Source organism: Arvicanthis niloticus, chromosome 7, assembly GCF_011762505.2.
Source record: "Arvicanthis niloticus isolate mArvNil1 chromosome 7, mArvNil1.pat.X, whole genome shotgun sequence".
Taxonomy (NCBI): domain Eukaryota; kingdom Metazoa; phylum Chordata; class Mammalia; order Rodentia; family Muridae; genus Arvicanthis; species Arvicanthis niloticus.
In genome coordinates, this window is record NC_047664.1 from 38,633,383 (window position 1) to 38,652,200 (window position 18,818).

Genomic DNA, 18,818 nt, shown 5'->3' on the forward strand with positions numbered 1-18,818 from the left:
CATATTCTAATATTGTGTTTTATTTTCTGGCAAATTGCTCAAGACTATAGAATACATACAACATTATATAAGTATTGTAGTCTCCTGGCTACACTCTGTTTCTCTTGGGTCAGTTCAATCAGAGTATCTCTCTTCCCAAATTTGTGGTGATCTGTCTTCACTCCAGGAGTTTGTACAGGTTGTTGTTGGATATGGGCCACTGATTGTTCTATATAGCACAGCATACAGCTTTGTAATGGCTCTTTTACCTTTTGGGTAAATTCTTGAAAGCGGTACTCTGTTGGTTTTGGGCACCCTGTTTTCTGCTTTTCACTTTTTCACAAAAGAAGTTCAGCTAAATAATACTAAGTGAAGCATGTGATCTGTTTGCCTCTTTAAACCATGTTGAAGTAGAAAAGTTCCAGAGAGCTGAATATGAAAGAGAAAGAGTGGCGCTGAGGTCCTCCCTTAAGTCCATAATAGCTTGAGCTTTATCTTAGAAGCCAAGCCCTGTGGCTCCTGCCTGTTTTGGAAGGCCCTTGTAGGTATGATTTTACTTCTTGTGGCTTTCCTTCCTCTGATCTCTACTAGCTCAGTGATAAACAAACAAACAAATGGATGTGGTCGATGAGAGGTCAGTTTGCTAGTTTTTACCCATGCTAAATGGAGATAGCTTTTGAAACATTGCAAGTATGCAAGTGCAACAAATAAGGAGGAGTAAGAGTCTGCTGTTTCTGGTTGATTTCTCTGAATCACTGGGCTAAGCAAAAAGAATCAAAGGTATACAGGCAAAAGGAATCACTTATAAATTACTCCCATGTTTATAAACTATCAGTATGGTTTGTTAGTTTCTCTAAGAATGGTTATTTATACTGAACATTGTGGGAGAAAAAGATTTGATGTTAGTCTCAGGAGATCTAATACCATCTTTTGGTCTCCTTTGGCACCAAACATGTATTTGTTTCACACACACACACACACAGCACTCACTCACATAAGTCTGAATTTTAAAAATTTAAGATTAATTCATTATTTTATATGGATAAGTCTTTTGCGTGTGTGTGTGCGCGTGTGCGTGCGAGTACTCATGCCAGTGCCCAGTGAAGCAGAAGAGAACATCTGACCCTCTGGAGCTGGAGTTAGAGGTGATTATGAACCTCTGAACATGGGTTTTGGGAATCAAACTCAGGTCCACTTGAGCAGCAGGCCCTCTTAACCACTATGTAATTTCTTTGGTTCCCCATCTGTCTTTTATTTATTTGTCTGTGTCTGTGTGCACGTGCATGAAAGTGCATGTTCAGGTAGAGGTCAGTAAACAGTTTTCAGGACTTCTTTTACTGTGGGTTCTAGGGTTTGAACTCAGGGTACCAGGCTTACACTTGTATTTGCTTAGTCATTTTGTCAGCCCCATCTTACTTCTTTTGGCCATGTTTCCTCTTGAGCCTTTGCATGGTTAATTTTTATTACTCTTCCCCACCTTATACGTGCCCTGCCATGTGTACATGGACTCACTCTTTCTTTAGTTATGTCTTAACTTGAACCTCATACAGGAAGCCTCTATTTTGGAAGCAACCTGTTTTGGAAGGCTCTTGCAGGTAAGATTTTAGTATTTGGGACTTCCCTCATCTTTTTCTGGTCTCTGTTATCATCTGTTGTAGCTATACCTCTTGCTTGCCCTAAACCCTAGTCCCACTGTGCCTTAGACCACTGGAATACTGTTTGTTCTGTCTATAGTATTCTTTGCGTGACTTGATTTTTATCCTTTCAGAGGTTTTTACCCATTTTACTAGTTTAAAATATTCCCTTGATCCTGTGTATGGTGGCCCATTTCTTTAATCACAGCACTCGGGAGGCAAAGGTAGGAGGAACTCTGAGTTCAAGACCAGACAGGCCTATTTAGTGAGTTCTAGATCAGCCAGGCCTACATAGTGAGACCCTGTCTCAAAAAACAAACACACTTAAATTGTCTGGTATTTCATTCAGTCTTAACATTTTCTCCATAATTTTATGTGTTTTATTTGTTTGCTCTTCCAGTCTTCATTGAGATGTCTCTGTAGGTGGGGATTTGGTCTTTTAGTTTTTATCCTTAGTAACTAAAATGGTATCTGAAGTCGGGCGATTTGAATGAACCATCATTCAGTGCTTGTATGATGGTGATGAAGTGATGTTGATGAAGGAGGTTGTGTGAACATCCTTGAGGAAGAGGCAAGCCAAGGACTGGTGGGAGGTCAGTAAGGAGGCTTGTAGATCAGGACTAGAATAGAGTACTAGATAGGAAAAGAGATGGGGGTAGGAAGAGAGGACAGATGCAAGAATAAGAGCTGATGTGTATGTGTTTTTAAGTTATAATTACTTACTTGTGTGTGTGTGCTCATGCCTAGACTCACGCCATGGTGTGATGTGGATGAAAGAGGAAGGTTAGCAAGAGTTCTCAGGAGTTCTCGTTACTCACTGTGTGGGCTGTAGGAATCAGACTCAGCTTGTCAGGCTTGGTGGCCAGCACCATTACATGCTGAGCTGTCCTTTGGACCCCTGATGTGGTTTTTACAGGCTAGAAGGATAAAGAGGAGAGGGTCCCAGATATTATGGTAATTACAGTATGAAAATTGGTTAATACTGGCCCCATTTTTACCTTGTAAATCAGTGAGAGGGAAGAAGGGCCTAGTTTGTGGCCTACCTTTGTTCTTTCTGAAAGGAGGCTTTGATGTCTTTGTTTTGGAAAGTACCCTAGATCTATCCTGGTGTTCCATGATACTCACAAGAATCTCTGGGTCTAGAGGATTCCCTGTCTTCCTGTTCTCTATCCTTTGTTGTCCCAAGATTATACTTTGATGATGCCTATCTCTCTTAAAATAATCCTGGCTTATTTCTGGAGCTTCAGTGCTGTTTTTAAATTTTTTATTGTTGTTTGTTTTACTAGATTTTATTTTATGTGTATGGGTGTTTGTACATGCATCATGTGTGTGCCTAGAGAGGGCATTATTAGATCTCTGGGACTGGAGTTACATTGTGAGCCCCATGTTGGTGTTTGAAACTGAACCTAGATTTCTAGAATACCAGCAAATCTCTTAACTGCTGATCCATCTCTCCAGTTCCCTGTGGTGGTATTTGATGGTTCAGATCTTGTCTCTGGGAAGCCTGCTTTCACTGGTGTTGCATATCTGGAATCAAACCTCAGATATACCAGGTGTCCTTGTGCCAGATGTCTTGGTGTTATGTAGGGCCTCCAGCACATTGCCCAGGTTTTCATATCATTCTTTTTAGATAGTTTTTCAAAGGGAGGCTCCTGACTGGTACTTTGGTACCTTTAGTACCTGGGTGTAGAAGGGACTCAGTTAACAAATGGAGTCAGATTTTGGGTATTATTTCATACTTTGCTAAGAGTTTTTATTTCACAGGATTGTGTGGGTTCAGATTTTATTTTTCAATTAGAAATAGGAGGTTAATAATAATCCTTTCAAAGATTAAAGGTTAGTGTCATCGGTGGACAGCTTTGCTCTATGTAGCTTAGAAAATGTGCATGTTTGTGTGTGTGTGACATGTGGCTTGTGGTTGGCATGTAGGCATAAGTGTACAACTTTCAAGAGTCAATCAGTTCTCCTACCATGTGGATCTTGGCCCCTCTACACATTTTTTTTTTTTTTTGTGTTGCAGATATTTTTGTTTTGTTTTGTTTTTCTTTTTTCTGTTTGAAACAGTTTATCTGTGTAGTCCTGGCTGTCCTGGAGCTTTCTCTGTAGGCCTGGCTGACTTGGAACTCAGGGATCTGCCTGTTCTGTCTTCGTGCTGTACTCCCACCTCCATGCTTTTTATTTTTTTTGGATTTACTTTAGTATTTTATATTTGTGAGTGTATTGGTTGCATGTATATAGATACATCATAGTGTTACTGGTGTCATGGATGTCAGAAGAGGACACTGGATAGATACCCTGGGATGGAGTTTAAGAAAGATAGAAGTGAGCTATCATTTGGATTCTGGAATAGAATCCAGGTCCTTTGCAAGACCTCTTGACCACTGAGTCCCTCCCTCTCCAGCTCCTGTAAGTCTTCTTTATTTCATCTTAACAGAACATGACAGCAGGAAATTTCAAAGATATTAGTTAAGTAACTTGCCCGAGTCACTATGCTTTAGGTGATAATGATTGAGTTTTGCAGGGCCTGGAAAATTCTTGTTCTTCTGCTCAGGGAAAAATTTTAGTCTATCTGTCAGTGGGTAGAAGGGGCAAAGGCAATTACAGTTTTGTACTTATGGCTCTCATTTTCATTTATTTATTTATTTACTTATTTATTTATTTATTTAATAGTTTTTGAGACAGTCTTGCTGTGTAACCCTGGGTGGTTTGGAACTTGGTATGTATAACAGGCTGTCTTTCAACTTGTGATTGACTGATCTAGCTCAGGTTCCCAGGTGCTAGAATTGTAGGCATGTGCCACCATACCCAACTTTCTTGCCATTCATTATGTATTTTACTTATTATGTGTGTGCATATGAGAGCAGTATTCTTGTGCCATAGGGTGCATATAGAGATGAATTCTCTCCTGTCTTGTTGAAGCAAGGTCTCCTTTGCTGTTTTGGTTCCTCTGCATATATAAATCTAGCTGGCCCTGGAGCTTCCAGGTGGTTGTCCTGACTCTGCCTCCTTTTATGCCTGTAAGAGTGCAAAGATTATAGACACAAGCCACTGTACCTAGCTTTAAAAAACAAAACAGCTTCTCACTATATAACCCTTGCTGGTCTGGAACTCACTATGTAGACTAGCTTCAAACTCAAAAGAGTTTGACTACCTGGGATTATAGATACCACCACATCTCCTCCCCTATATACAGCTTTTTTTTTGCTTCCAAAGATGGAACACAGGTTGTTAGGTTTGCTTGGTATATACTTGTACTTACTGGACTATTTCCCTAGCCAGCCAGCCAGCCAGCCAGCCTGCCTGCCTGCCTGCCTGCCTGCCTGCCTGCCTGCCTACCTGATTCATTCCTTCCTTCCTTCCTTCCTTCCTTCCTTCCTTCCTTCCTTCCTTCCTTCCTTCCTTCCTTCCTTGATAGGATCTCATGTAATTAAGGCTGGCTTTGAACTAGCAGAGGATAACTTTGAGCTTCCCATCCTTGGGCCATAGAGTAATTGGGTAAATATACTTGCTGCACAAGTACGATGACCTTAGTCGATCCTCTAATCTACAGTGGAAAGAGTAAACTGACTCCAGAAAATAATGCTGTGCCACTTTTTGTTTTGTTTTTCCAGACAAGGCTTTTTTTGGTATCCCTGGCTGTCCTGGAACAAGCACTGTACATCATGCCAGCCTCAAACTTAACAGATCTGCTTGCTTCTGTTTTCTGAGTCCTGGGATTAAAGGAGTGTGCCACTTATTAATATTGTGCCAGGAAGTGTTTGTGAGCCACCAAGATCACCAAGGAGCCATGTCCGATGTAATAGCATTTGGGTCTCTTTATTATATAAGCTCAGGCTTGGGCTCTCCTCCAGCCCAACCCTGACACAGCAGGAGGGGAAGGGAAGGCAGAGCAGCCTCAAACCCTTAGCAGGACAAGTTTTTATAGGAAAATAGGAGCAAGTGATGGGGTGGCAGAGGGGGTGTCCAGTCTGGCAAGCATCTAATAGAATGACTATAAGCCAGCAGGTGAGTGCTCTGAAGACCGACCGTATACAATCACAAATGGTCTGAAAGTACATCTGAGACAATCAGACTAATCTTTGATTAACTGCTGTTAGGAAGTAGCTAGGGAGTAACTCTGGCCAAGGACAAGCTGTGGGGCACATGCATGGTATATGGCTACATGGTTGCAGCTTAGGTTCTGCTGTAGGTCAAATTTTCAGACTTTTTTTCTTTAAGATGGAGGCCAGTCCTAAGATGGAGTAGGTTTGGCCTCTCATTAACGCATATCTTCCATAAAACAAACAATAATAATATTTATTATTAAAACTTCCAATCCTCTTGTGTTCATCTCTCAGGTGCTAGGATTAGAAGCATATACCACCATATCCAGTTTATGTGGTCTTAGGGATTGAGCCCCAGGTTTCCTGTATGCTGTGTAAACACTCTACTACCAATTGCGCTATCTCCCCAGTCTTCTGATGTTTCTTTATTGAAGAGATAACTGAGATTAGCCCTGTGACAGTAATAAGCTGGAACCCTGTTCTTTATCCCATGAAGTTTAGGGACCTACCTGTGAACAGGAGAAAAAAAGGACAAAAGATTTTGTTTTTGAAAACCTGTGGGATACTCTTAGAGGAAAAAAAAAATCAACCCCAAATTTGATAAAATATCCATGTTTAACAGCTGATAAAACTACTGAGAAGAGAGGAATGTCTTAAACCATGTCACAGGACTGCCAGTGGCAGAAGTATGGACAGAAACCTCAAGACTAACAACCTGTTTCCTTCTACAGGGAAAGGCAGGAGAGGACTGTAGATGACAAGAGGTTGGAATTACACTGACAATGTGAAGGGTTTATTTGCATCTGTGTCTGGTTAACAAAAGATGGCTAAATACCATTTATCACATCTGAGGAAATTAGACATTAGAGTACTGAGTGCTAAGGATGTAGCTCAGTAATATAATAGAGCTTTAAAGCCCCTGGGCTCAGTCTATAGCCTTATCATTCCAAATAAAACGAATTTGGAACAATGTCTAGATTTGTTAGAAAAAAACATATTTAAAAAATTTTCTAATAGAGTTGTTATAAGCAACACAAGAATTTTTATTTTTTAAACATACAAACATTTACTAACGATTTGCGGTTTGGGATTTATTTCACACTCTTGACAGGAGAGGGGGTAAGTGTGTGGTTAAATAAGAACTGGCTTAGTGGATGATAGTATGAGTATGTAGGTTCTGCCTGCTTTATGTGTTTTCAGAATTCCCAGAACAAAAACAGTAACTCTTGAAAGAAAGATCTAGGTATATTACTAGGGATGGCATTAGGAAAAATTTCCTTATAGGTTGATTTGGAGGAGCAGAATTAGAAGGGTTCGGGGTGTCAGCTCTATACAGGATAAGAATACATATTCAGGAGGTCACATCATAGGAGCAGAAAAAGCTTAGCATGATTAGAGTAAATAGTGAGGCTGGACAGATGTATGGGATATTGGAGAGGATTTTCATCCTCAGGAAATGAGAGGTTAGGTTCTAGAAGTATTTTGAGGGGGTTAGGTGATACGTGCAACATAAATGTATGTGCTTTGGAAAGCCTGTTCTTTAGAAGGTACTGGATGGAGGTGATGGGATGAATATTTTGTTTTGTTTTTTTTTTCGTTGTTTGAGACAGGGTCTTGGTATGTAACTCTGGCTATTCTGGAACTTGATACCTAGACCAGGCTGGCCTTGAACTCAAACAGTTATCTTCCTGTTTCTGTCTCCTTAATGTTGGGGTACAGTGCTTAGTGCCACCATGCTAGGTGGGAAGAGTATAAGTATAATAATAGCCTACAGTTACTGTGTTTGTTTAGGTTAGACACTTTTTCTTTTTTCTGCTTTGTGTGTCTAATATGTTTGAACATCTCATCCCTTTGAAATTTGATGTGGCTGTGTGATTTGTTTTGGTTATTGAAAAGTGGCACATTGAGAACTGGAGAGATACCTTAGCTGTTAAGAACACTGACCTAAGTTCAATCCCTAGCATCCACAAACTCACAAATGTCTGTTAACTCCAGTTTCAGAGGATCTGATGTCCTCTGCTGGCCTCTATGGGCATTGCATGGTTGTGGTACACAGACATGGAGGCAAAATACCCATACATAAAATAAAGAAGGAAAGTAGTATATCCTTTATATGGGTGTATGTGTATATTTATATTTATTTGAGTGCATGTGGTTGCCTGTGTGGAACCATAGGGTAATTAATTGTAGGACTGAGTTCTCTTCCTTTGACCATGTGGGGTCTGGGGATTGAACTCAGGTCATCAGACTTGGTGGGGAGCATCTTTGCCTTCCAAGCCCAGCATATTACTTCTTCTTCTTCTTCTTTTTTTTTTTTTTTTTTGTTTGTTTGTTTGTTTGTTTTTTCGAGACAGGGTTTCTCTGTGTAATCCTGGCTGTCCTGGAACTCACTCTGTAGACCAGGCTGGCCTTGAACTCAGAAATCCACCTGCCTCTGCCTCCCAAGTGCTGGGACTAAAGGCTTGTGCCATCACTGCCCAGCCATATTACTTCTAAATGAAAGGTTTTTTTTGGTTTTTTTTTTTTTGTTGTTTTTGTTTTTGTTTTTAATATTTGATCACATCAGGCAAATCAGTCTCCTGTGTGTGTGTGTTTTGTATGTATTTGTGAGAATGTACATGAATGGTAACAAGTTGACATCAGCTGTCTTTCTTGATTACTCATTACATTAATTAAAAACATTTTTATTATTTTCTGTCTATGGGTGCTTGCTTACTTGTTCACCTGTGTACCACACCCTTGCAGTGTTCATGGAGGCTAAAAGAGGGCATTGGACCCCTTGGAATTGGAGTTAACAGGTAAATATGAGCCACCATGTGGTTGCCAGGAACCAATTCTGGCTCCTCTGTGGGAACAAAGTGTTCTTAACTACTGAAGCACCTCTCTAGCCCTTCTGCCTCTTTTTGAGACAGGGTGTCTTTGTACTCTGGTTGTTCTGGAACTCTCTGTGAAAACTTCCAACTCTGTCTCCCAAGGTCTGTACCACTTATACCTGCCTGTACTTTATTTTTTGAGAATTTCTTACTGTTTTGGCTAGACTGGCTGGTCAGTGAACCCCAAGAGTTCTCCTTTTTCCCCTCCCCAGTATTGGGATTACTGGCATACATCCATTGCACCTATCTTTTTAAGAAATTTTGGGGATCTGACCTCAGGTGTTCATGCTTGCAAAGCAAGCACTTTACCAACTGAACTATTTCACCTGCCTATTTGAGTGAAAGTTTAAAAAATGATGTTTGTTTTATCATTTTCTTATTTCTCATTTCCTTTTTCTTCTTTTCCCTTCCTCCCTCTCTCTCTCTCTCTCTCTCTCTCTCTCTCTCTCTCTCTCTCTCTCTCTCTCTCTCTTTTTCTTTCTTTCTTTCTGACAGGGTTTTTCTGTGTAGCTCTGGCTGCCTTGGTCTCTGTAGACTTGGCCTTGAACTCAGATGATCTGCCTGCCTCCTAAGTGCTGGTGCTGGGAGTAAAGACAGGCACCATCACTGCCTGACTAAAATCTCTTTTTAACATGTCATTCATTCACTCATTATTTATATATATATAGGTGTTTTGCCAGCATTTTTGTGCAAAGAGTGATGAATGTTTTGAAGCCCTGTTTTGGTCTCTGTAAGTAAGCCTAGGTGTGTGTATCAGCACATAAAAGTATGCATATACTCCAATACATATAGAAGTGTACACAGTATACACATATCTTAAGAAAATAAAATTGTGGGGCTTTGAGAGGTGGCAAGTACTTTATGCCCTTGGTGAGGACCTGGTTTTGGTTTCTAGCTCACAACTGTATGTAACTCGATCTATAGGATCTGACTCTCTTGGCTTCTGCTTGCATCAGGCATATATGTGTTTCATGCACATATATGAGGCAAACACTCAGATCTTTAAAAAATTATGTCGTTAAGCCAAGTGGTGGTGTCACATGCCTTTAATCCTAGCACTCTGGAGGCAGAGGCTGGTGGATCTCTGAATTTGAGGCCAACATGGTTTATAGAGTGAGTTCCAGGACAGCCAGGGCTACATAGAGAAACCTGGTCTCAAAACCCAAACCAAACTAAAACCAAACCAAAAAAATTTATGTGGCTGAAGAGATGGCTCATTGCTTAAGAGCATTGGCTTCTCTTTCAGAAGACTGAGGTTTAGTTCCCAGCACTGACATGGCCTCACAATTGTATGTGACTAGTTCCAGGGGATCTGATGCCCCTTTTGGCCTCTGTGAGCATCAATCAGGCCTTCGGGTAGTATTCAGATACACATGCAGGCAAAATACCAATACACATAAAAGTAAATAAAGTTTTATTCTTTTGCTCTCTTTATTCTTTTAAGCTGTTATCTCCTGCTTTCCCCCTATTGCAGTAATGACCTCATTTGTTTTCTTGCCTTTTTAGCTTATGTGGAAGCTCTGTGAGGTGGGGCACTTGCCTTGTGTTCACACTTGTGTCCCTAGAACTGAGTTATATGTAGAGGTATGTAGTACATGTGGGCTGAAGGAAAAAGTGACACATCCTCTGCCCAGATCACAAAAGGAACTTCTTGCCTTGTGGCAAACAGGAGTGTGGCCAACTTGGAACCTTAGGTTTTTGTTTGAATATGACTCAGATACTGCCAAGCACTGTCTGGTGTTTGACTAGAGGGTCCTTGGGATCATTCTTCCTCTGTCTGCTCCTTGTTGCTTATTTCCTGTTCATTCACATAGTAACCTGAGATAAGCGTCACCTGTCATGAGAATAAGAAGCTTGTCTAATTCCTGGCAACTTACTCTAAAAATCGAAGAGAAATGTATTTAAGCAGAAGCAGCAACATTACCAAAAGTAAAAGCTCATAGGATGAGTGAAGTGGAAGTTTCTGGACATGTCATGTGATGCAGACTCGTGGTGTTTTGAGTACCCTTATTAAAAGTAGGTTTTGAAAAATCTAAGCCTACAAATGAGACTAAAAATGGTACATGTAGGCATGTAGGGAAATTCCCTTCCCTTCATTTTCCTTCTGTGGTCATTTTTGCTTTTTGTGAGATAGTCTCGTGTACTCTATAGTCTGCTGGCCTTGAATCTGGGATCCTTTTGTCTCTATCCTGCCTTGAAAGTTCTGAGATTATATGTATACAATAACCACACTTATTTTGCTTTTTTCTTTTCTTTCTTTCTTTCTTTCTTTTTTTTTTTTTTTTTTTTTTGAGTTAGGGTTTCAGTACATAGCCCTGGCTGTTCTATAATTCAATATGTAGTTCAGGCTGGCCTCAAATTCACAGAGATCCCCCTGCTTTGCCTCCTGAGTGCTGGCATGATAGCAGTGAGCCACCATGCCCAACTTAAAATTCATTTGAAATAAATACTAGTACTTTCTGTTTGGTCTCTATCTTGTGAGTCTAACCCCAAATGTTTTTCTCCACTACCATATGCTGTTGATCTCTCAAGGATCTCTATGAGTTAGAGGACTAACTAACTCAGTGAAGAAGCAGAAGCAGGTATCCATTGGAGAGCAGTTCAGGGCCCTGCTGTGGGATTTTGGACTATTACTATTAATTGTGTAGGTAATGGAAGCTGGGCCTTGTGCTTGCTAGACAAGTTCTCTACCACTGAGCTGTACATCCCAGACCCCATTACTATTTGTTTAAATAATTAAAAAAATGAGATTATAATTACATCATTTCTCCTTTCCTCCCAACAAACCCCTCCCCTATATACATCCTTTTCATATTTATAACCTCATTTTCTTTATTGTTAATGGATGTGTAAGGTGTGTATATGCCACAGCAAGCATGTGGAAATCATAGGACAGATCCAGGTGTTGGTCCTCACCTTCTACTTTATTTGAGACAGTCTCTTGTTTGCTTCTGTATACACCAGGCTAGGCGGCTTACAAGCTTCTGGAGATTCTTTTATCTCTGCCTCCCATCTCAATGTAGAAGTGGTGGGATTACGAATGTGTGCTACTGCATTTAGGTTTCCTTGAATTCTAGGTATCTGAACTCAGGTTCTTTTTTCCCCTCACCCCTATATGCTCCCCCCTCCCCTCCAAGACAGGGTTTCTCTGTGTAGTCCTGGTTGTCCTGGAACTTTGCTCTCAGGCTGGCCTGGAGATCTATCCACCTGTTTCTGGCTCCTGAGTGTGGGGATTAAAGGTATACACCACCACAGCACGGTTGAACTCAGGTTCTTAGACTTGTACTGCAAGCTCTTTACTCCAGCCATCATTTCTGTCTTTTGAGGCAGAGTTTCAGTATTTATAGGCTGGCTTTGAACTTGATATGTTGCCCAGGCTCACCTTGAACTCAGGATCCTCCTGTATCAGTCTTTCCCAGTGCTTAGACTAATAGGTATATGCTTCTTCTGGTTTAGTGGTTTTTAGTATATTCAGTGTTGTGTAATCATAATCACTAATTCCTAGACAGTATCTTTGTATAAAACTACTAACTTTCCTTGCTAACCTCATCTTAACTCTTTAATCCACTCTATTATCTGTATATGCATTTACATATTTGGGAGATTTCATGTAGGTGAAATTGTACAATAAAATCTTTGACAATTTTAAACATTTATAATGAATTTTGGTCATTTTTATTCTTCATACTTGTTTAACCACTTCTCTTTCCTGCTGAAACCCTACTTTCCGCAATCTTTTCATAATTTGATTTTGGGTGTATGTGTATATGACACACTGTATGTAACTATGGTTACTAGCATCAACTTATTGAAGAAAATGATACACTTTCCCCAGCAACCATTAACTTATAGTAGTCCCTTAGGAGAGGTAGACCCTCATGAGCTTCTTCAACACCCATGATGAAATGTTGAAGGGCCCACCCAGTCTTGTTTAGGCCTTGTTCAGGTAACTGCAGCTGCTATGAATTCATGAATGCTATGCAGTCAGGCAGCCAGTAGAGAATCTTTTGTGTCCAGCTTCCCCCCACCCCCAAGCCCCCTGTGCTCCCAAGGCTTATCTATATACTTCAGTCCTTTAAAAATTTTACTTTTATTATTTTAAATTATATGTATGTCTGTACCTGGAGGTGTTAGGGTCTTTGGTAAGTGGTGAGCTGGCTGATGTGGGTGCTGACAGCTGAACTCAGACCCTCTGCAAGAGTAACATGTGTTCTTAGTTGCTGAGCCAACTCTCTGGAGCTGTACCCCTCCCATTCTTTCTGTTGTTCATTTTTTTTATTATTTATTTTTTTATTTTTATTTTTATTTTTTTCTGGTTTGGTTTTTCAAGACAGGCTCCATGCAGCTCTTGCTGTCCTGGAACTTGCTCTGTAATCAGACTGGCCTTGAACTCATGAGATCCATCTGCTTCTGCCTCCCAAGTGCTGGGTTCCCTCCCCTGTTAGAAGGTATGTAGAATTCCCTTTAATCCCTGCACTTGGTAGGAAGAGGCAGAATTCCTGTGAGTTTGAGCCAGCCTGTTCTACATAATCAATTCTGAGACAGTCAGGGACTAACTACATAAGAGACATATTTCAATAAAAGACAGTACATGCCCCACAGAAATCAAACTGTGTTAGATTTCTGGGAACTGGAGTTAATGACAGTTGTAAATCTCCATGTGGATCTTGGAAATTAAACCGTGGTCCTCTGCAAGAGTAATAAGTAGACTAACCACTGATCCATCGCTTTAGCTCCACCTCTCATTCTGTAAACCTTTTTCAGTGTTTTTATTTAAGTATATGAATATTTTTTCTGCATGTGTGCCTGGTGCCCACTGAAGCTAGAAGAGGCTGCTGGATCCCCTGGAACTGGAATTCCAGATGTTTGTGAGCCATCCTGTGGGTGCTTGGACTTGGACCCAGGTACAAGGTTGGAGGTCCTATTGGGGGATCAGAGACATGGCCCAATAGTTAAGAGCACTTACTGCTCTTGGCAGAGGACGTGAGTTTAGTTTCTCACACCACTATTTGGGTGGCTTATACACTCCTGTAACTAACTCAAGCTTCAGGAAATCCATTGCCCTTTTCTGGACTGTGCAGGCACCTGTATTCACATATGCGCAGACCAACCCCCACATTCATATGTAATTAAAAATAAAAGTAAATCTTAGAATATAAAAATTATTTTAGAATTACCAGCTTTCCTCACCTTTGCAGATTGATCTTTCCTTCTGGGTTTATAGTCTTGTTAAAAAGTACCTCCTAGCATTTCTTTGTGAAAAGGCTGTGTGTAAAGCTCCCTTTGGCCGCACATTTGGTATATTCCCTTCATCTTTGCCTGGGCATAATATTTTAGCTGGGCATAAAGTTTAAGTAAAGAAGTTATTATTTTTTTTTCACATGTTGGTCAGAGGACAATTTTTATGAATTCTCCCTTCCACCTTTACGTGTGTTCCAGGGATTGAATTTAGGTAGGTAGGCCTGTTTTGTTGTGGATTGCTAATCACTTTATCTGCCAAGTCTCACAGTCTCAAGCAATTCCTTTTTCTCCTTTCAAAATTGATCTTAGAGATCTGTGGAACATAGTGCTGGGTAAGAGTTCTTTCACGGAGCCATCCTAATTTAGTAATTCCATCCTAACTTATTCTTTTGGGTTCTTAGTAATAAAGATTTTCTTATCTTTCATGCTCTGAAGTTTCAATGTTGATTTGGAGTCCTGTTGAATTTTCTCTGAGCATAGAAAGCTCTTAACCTGAATGCCAGGTTTCCTTTATTGGCCATCCCTTTGAAAATTGCCTTTCTCCCATTTTTTTCTTTGCTTCCTAAGAAAAATTCTCTTTAGGATTTAAGCTCCTTGAAGGCAGTCTTCTTTGTTTACTTCTAATAGAGATGTATGTATAAAATTTGCTATTTTAATTATTTGAATGTGTACATATGGGCCTGGGAGTACAGCTCAGTGGTAGAACATTATTTACCTAGTATATATGAGGTCCTGGTTTCAATCCCTGGCAGTGTTTAAAAAACAACAACAACAACAAAATAAAACAAACAAAAAAAACCAACCAAAAACCAAATTTTAAAAAGCCAGGTGGGATTTCTATGACTTCAGAGTCAGCTTGGCCTGCATAGTTAGTTTAAGGCCAGGGTTAGATAGGAAGATTCTGTTGGGGGGTGTGGGTGGGGATTCTGGAAATAAGCATATTTATGTTGTTTTAATTTTAATGAATTATTTCTGTCAGAATATTATTATGTAGACCTGGCTGGAACTTACTATGTAGACCAGGCTGACATTGAAGTTACACAAATATGCCTGCTTCTACCTCCCAAGTGCCAGGATCAGGATTAAAGGCCTGTACTACTATCTTTTGCTCTCAACTTGAACTTCAGAAAATGATTTTTTTTTTTAATTGTACCTGTTTCTGTATTTTAGATGTATCTATAGGTCAATGTCAAGTAAGAGGACAAGTTGTGAAGTGCTTTTACTGGCTGAACTATTTCTCCAGCCCACCCAGCTCCCTTTAAAGCATTTCTTACATGTCTGCTGGTAACAACTTTTCGTTTCTATTTCTTGATGTATTTGGCTCTTATTCTTGGAGAATACTTTTTCTATATGAAAAGTTGACAGTTTTTCTTTCAACACACTGACTCTGGCCTTTGTTTCTTCTTTTTTCTTTCTTTCTTTCTTTTTTTTTAATTAAAAAATAAAATTGCCAGGTGGTGCTGGCACATGCTTTTAATCCCGTCAGACCCCTGCTGGGATTAATCAGGAGGCAGAGGCAGGCCAGCCCTTTGAGCTTGAGGCCAACCTAGTCTACACAGAGAGAATTTTAGGACAGTCAGGGCTACAAAGAGAAACTCTGTCTCAAAATTCAAAACAAATAAAAGTTATGTTTTGTTTGCGTGTATGTCTATGTAACATGTGCATGCCTGGTACCCAAGAAGCTTAGTAGAAGATGTTGGATCCTCTGGGACTGTAGTAACAACATTGTGAGCCTCTATGTGGGTGCTGGCAATTGAACCCTGGGTCTTCTGGAAGAACAGTCAACACACTTGGATTTAACTTCTGAACCATCTCTCTAGCACCTGGCATTGGTTTCTGATAAGTCACAATCTGTATTACTGTTCTGTATTTAAATGGATATTTTTAAAGTTTTGTTGCTGTAGATTGAATCTAGAACCTTGGACATGTTAGACAAATATCCCACTAGTGAGCTATGTTATTGTTTTTTTTTTTTGTGATTTATTTTATTTATACTATGTGTATGTGTTTGTGTATGGCAACCCATACATGCATGAATGGAATGTGAATGAAGGTTGTCCTGGAGGCTGGAGACATCAGATCTTCCCAAATCAGATCTCTCTGGAGCTGTTATTATAAATTGTGAGCTGCCCAGTGTGGGAGTTAGGAAATGAGTTTTGGATCCTTTTAAATTTGAAAAAGGTTTTTGTGTATGCATGTTTTGCCTGCATGTATGTTTTGTACCACATGTATGCCTGGTGTCTACAGAGGTTAAAAGAGAGGGTGTTGGATCCCCAGGAACTGGAGTTCCAGGTGGTTGTGAACCGGTGTATGGGTGCTGGGAATTGAACCTGGGTCCTCTGAAAGAGTAGCCTGTGCTCTTAAAAGCTGAGCCATCTCTCTAGCCCCCAGTAAATATTCATATCTACTGAGCTATATCTCCAGCCTAAGCTCTTATTTTTTTGAAAGGTACTCTCTGTAACTTAGGATGGCCTGGAACTTAATGTAGCCTGGACTTAATTGAGTCTGATAAGCAACATTTATTTACTTATTTTTTTTTTCTTTTTCTTTTTTTTTTTCAGTTTGAATTATATGCTTTGGTATGAGTTCCTTGTATTTTTGTCATGCTTGGGATTTGCTAAGTTGACTGTTAGTTTGTCTCACTAAATTGGGAAATATCCCCCCAAAGGTTTTTTTTCTGCTTCATCCTTTCTTTACTTTTTGGGTGGGAATACAGACTTTGTTTTTTCCTCAGCATGGTGAAACTATATTCTCGCTTCTCCTAATTTTTTCCCCTGTTTTTAAAAGTTTGGATATTTTTAATCTAGTTTCATTTTTTTGACTCTTTTCCTCAAATGTGCTTTAAATTTTTTGTTTTTGAGAGAGGCTCTCTCTTTGTAGTTCAGACTGACCTTGAAACTCTGTAGACTGGAGAGATTGCTCAGTGGTTAAGGTTGAGCACTGTTCTTCTAGAGTACCTGAGTTTGAGTTCCAGGGGATTTGACACCTTCTGGCCTCTGCAAGTACACAACATACACACACAGAGACATATACATGAATAATATAATAAAATATTATTTTAAAAAATGAGAATCTCTGTGGATCAGGCTGGCTATGAATTCAGAGAGGTCATCCTGCCTCTGACTCCTGAGTACTGGGACTGAAGGCGTACACCACCACAGCTAGCTTCCAGTGTGCCATTAAGACAGTCTATTAAGGGAGTGGAGAGATTGCTCAGTGGTTAAGAACACTTGCTCTTCTTGTAGAGTGCCTTGGCTGTGATTTAGCATTCATAGTGATCCTTAGTTCCAATTCTGTGAGATCCAGTGACCTCTTCTGATCCTTACGTATGCTTGATACTCCTGTGGTGTACACACACACACACACACACACACACACACACACACACACACAGGTAAACCACTGGTGCACATAAATCATATATTTAAAAAAGACGATCCATTGACATTTTTATTTTTAGACACTATTTCTTAGCTATAGATTTCCCAGTCTCTTCCCGCTTCCTTTCATTTTCTTTAATACTTGGGATTGAACCAGGGCTTGGTGCATATATGCAGTCACCCTACTACTAAGCACATCCCTAACTCACTATGCTTTTTACTTTGAGATAGCATGTCACTAGTTAGGAGTGTTTTGAATTTACTCTGTGGCCCAGAAAGGCCACAGACAGGTGATTTTCCTACTCTATTTTGGTATGGCAACATATAGTCCTTTTAATAATATCCACTTCTCTGTCATAATTTTTAATTATTTTAATTTTTAAAAATGTGTATGGGCATTTCGCCTGTGTATTTGTACACTGCAAGTGTGCCTGGTGTCTGTGGAGGCCAGACGGGGAGTGTTAGACTCTTGGAACTTGAGTTGCAAGTAGTTGTGAGCTACCATGTAGTTGCTGGGAACTGAAACTGGGTTCTCTGTAAAAAGCAGTAAGTGCTCTTAACACTGAGCCACCACTTTAATCCACAAGTTAAACTCTTAAATCGGGCATCCTGCCATATTGGTTGTTGGTGATATATCTGTCCCGACTATTTTCCCTTTTATAAATGATTACTTGTCTTTTTAGCTGTATTATTTTGTGATATTAAAATTACTTTCTACAGACTAAATTATTATATAAAACATTGTAAATGGTTTCAAAACACAAAACTGAATAAAATGTAACATCAACAAAACTATAGAGCGATTGACATACTTATCCTAGGTTTAAAATGTAATATGTTGCTTTTTTTCTTCTTTTTATTTTTTATTTTTTTAAAATACTGTAGTGTTCTAAGAACCAAAGCACCTAGGCTGGATGGAATTTAGCATCAGAAAAAGTCCTCTTTCTGTTCAGAAAGTTGTAAAGTGCATGAAGATGAAGCAGGCACCAGAAATCCTTGGCAGTGCAAATGGAAAGACTCAGAACTGTGAAGTGAATCACGAATGTTCTGTATTCCTCAGCAAAGCTCAACTTTCTAACAGCCTACAGGAGGGGGTCATGCAGAAATTTAACGGCCATGATGCGCTCCCCTTTATTCCAGCAGAGAAGTTGAAAGATCTTACTTCTTGTGTGTTTAATGGAGAACCTGGTGCTCATGATACTAAATTGTGTTTTGAGTCCCAGGAAGTAAAAGGAATTGGGACACCACCCAATACTACTCCTATCAAAAATGGCTCTCCAGAAATTAAACTAAAAATCACCAAAACATACATGAATGGGAAACCTCTCTTTGAATCTTCAATTTGTGGTGACAGCGCTGCTGATGTGTCTCAGTCAGAAGAAAATGGACAAAAATCGGATAATAAGACTAGGAGGAACAGGAAGAGGAGCATAAAGTATGACTCTTTACTGGAGCAGGGCCTTGTGGAAGCAGCTTTAGTATCCAAGATCTCAAGTCCTACAGATAAAAAGGTATTTGTGAAGGATTCTGTTGGGTTATATGACAATTAATGGTGTGCACGAGACCTATGTAGAATACCTTAAAATGTATGACAGTGGGTGGGAAGGATGGGAAACAAGCCTGATGGTGGCAGTTGCTGTCTTGCCTTGGCCCTATGTAGGTGATACT

The 18,818-nt window shown here is 39.9% G+C and overlaps 1 protein-coding gene across 4 annotated transcripts in view; it reads left to right on the forward strand.

Moving 5' to 3' along the window:
* Nsd2 (nuclear receptor binding SET domain protein 2) overlaps positions 1-18,818 on the forward strand; it is a 73,169-nt gene that overhangs the window by 2,544 nt on the left and 51,807 nt on the right. For 3 of the 4 annotated variants that reach the window (XM_034508962.2, XM_034508961.2, XM_076938304.1), the window contains one exon: positions 18,036-18,661. In XM_034508962.2, the coding sequence (XP_034364853.1) occupies positions 18,065-18,661 (597 nt within the window). In that variant the 5' untranslated portion in view covers positions 18,036-18,064. Of the gene's footprint in view, positions 1-1,553; positions 1,575-18,035; positions 18,662-18,818 lie in introns of those variants that run through there. The other variant, XM_034508960.2, reaches the window with a different exon arrangement.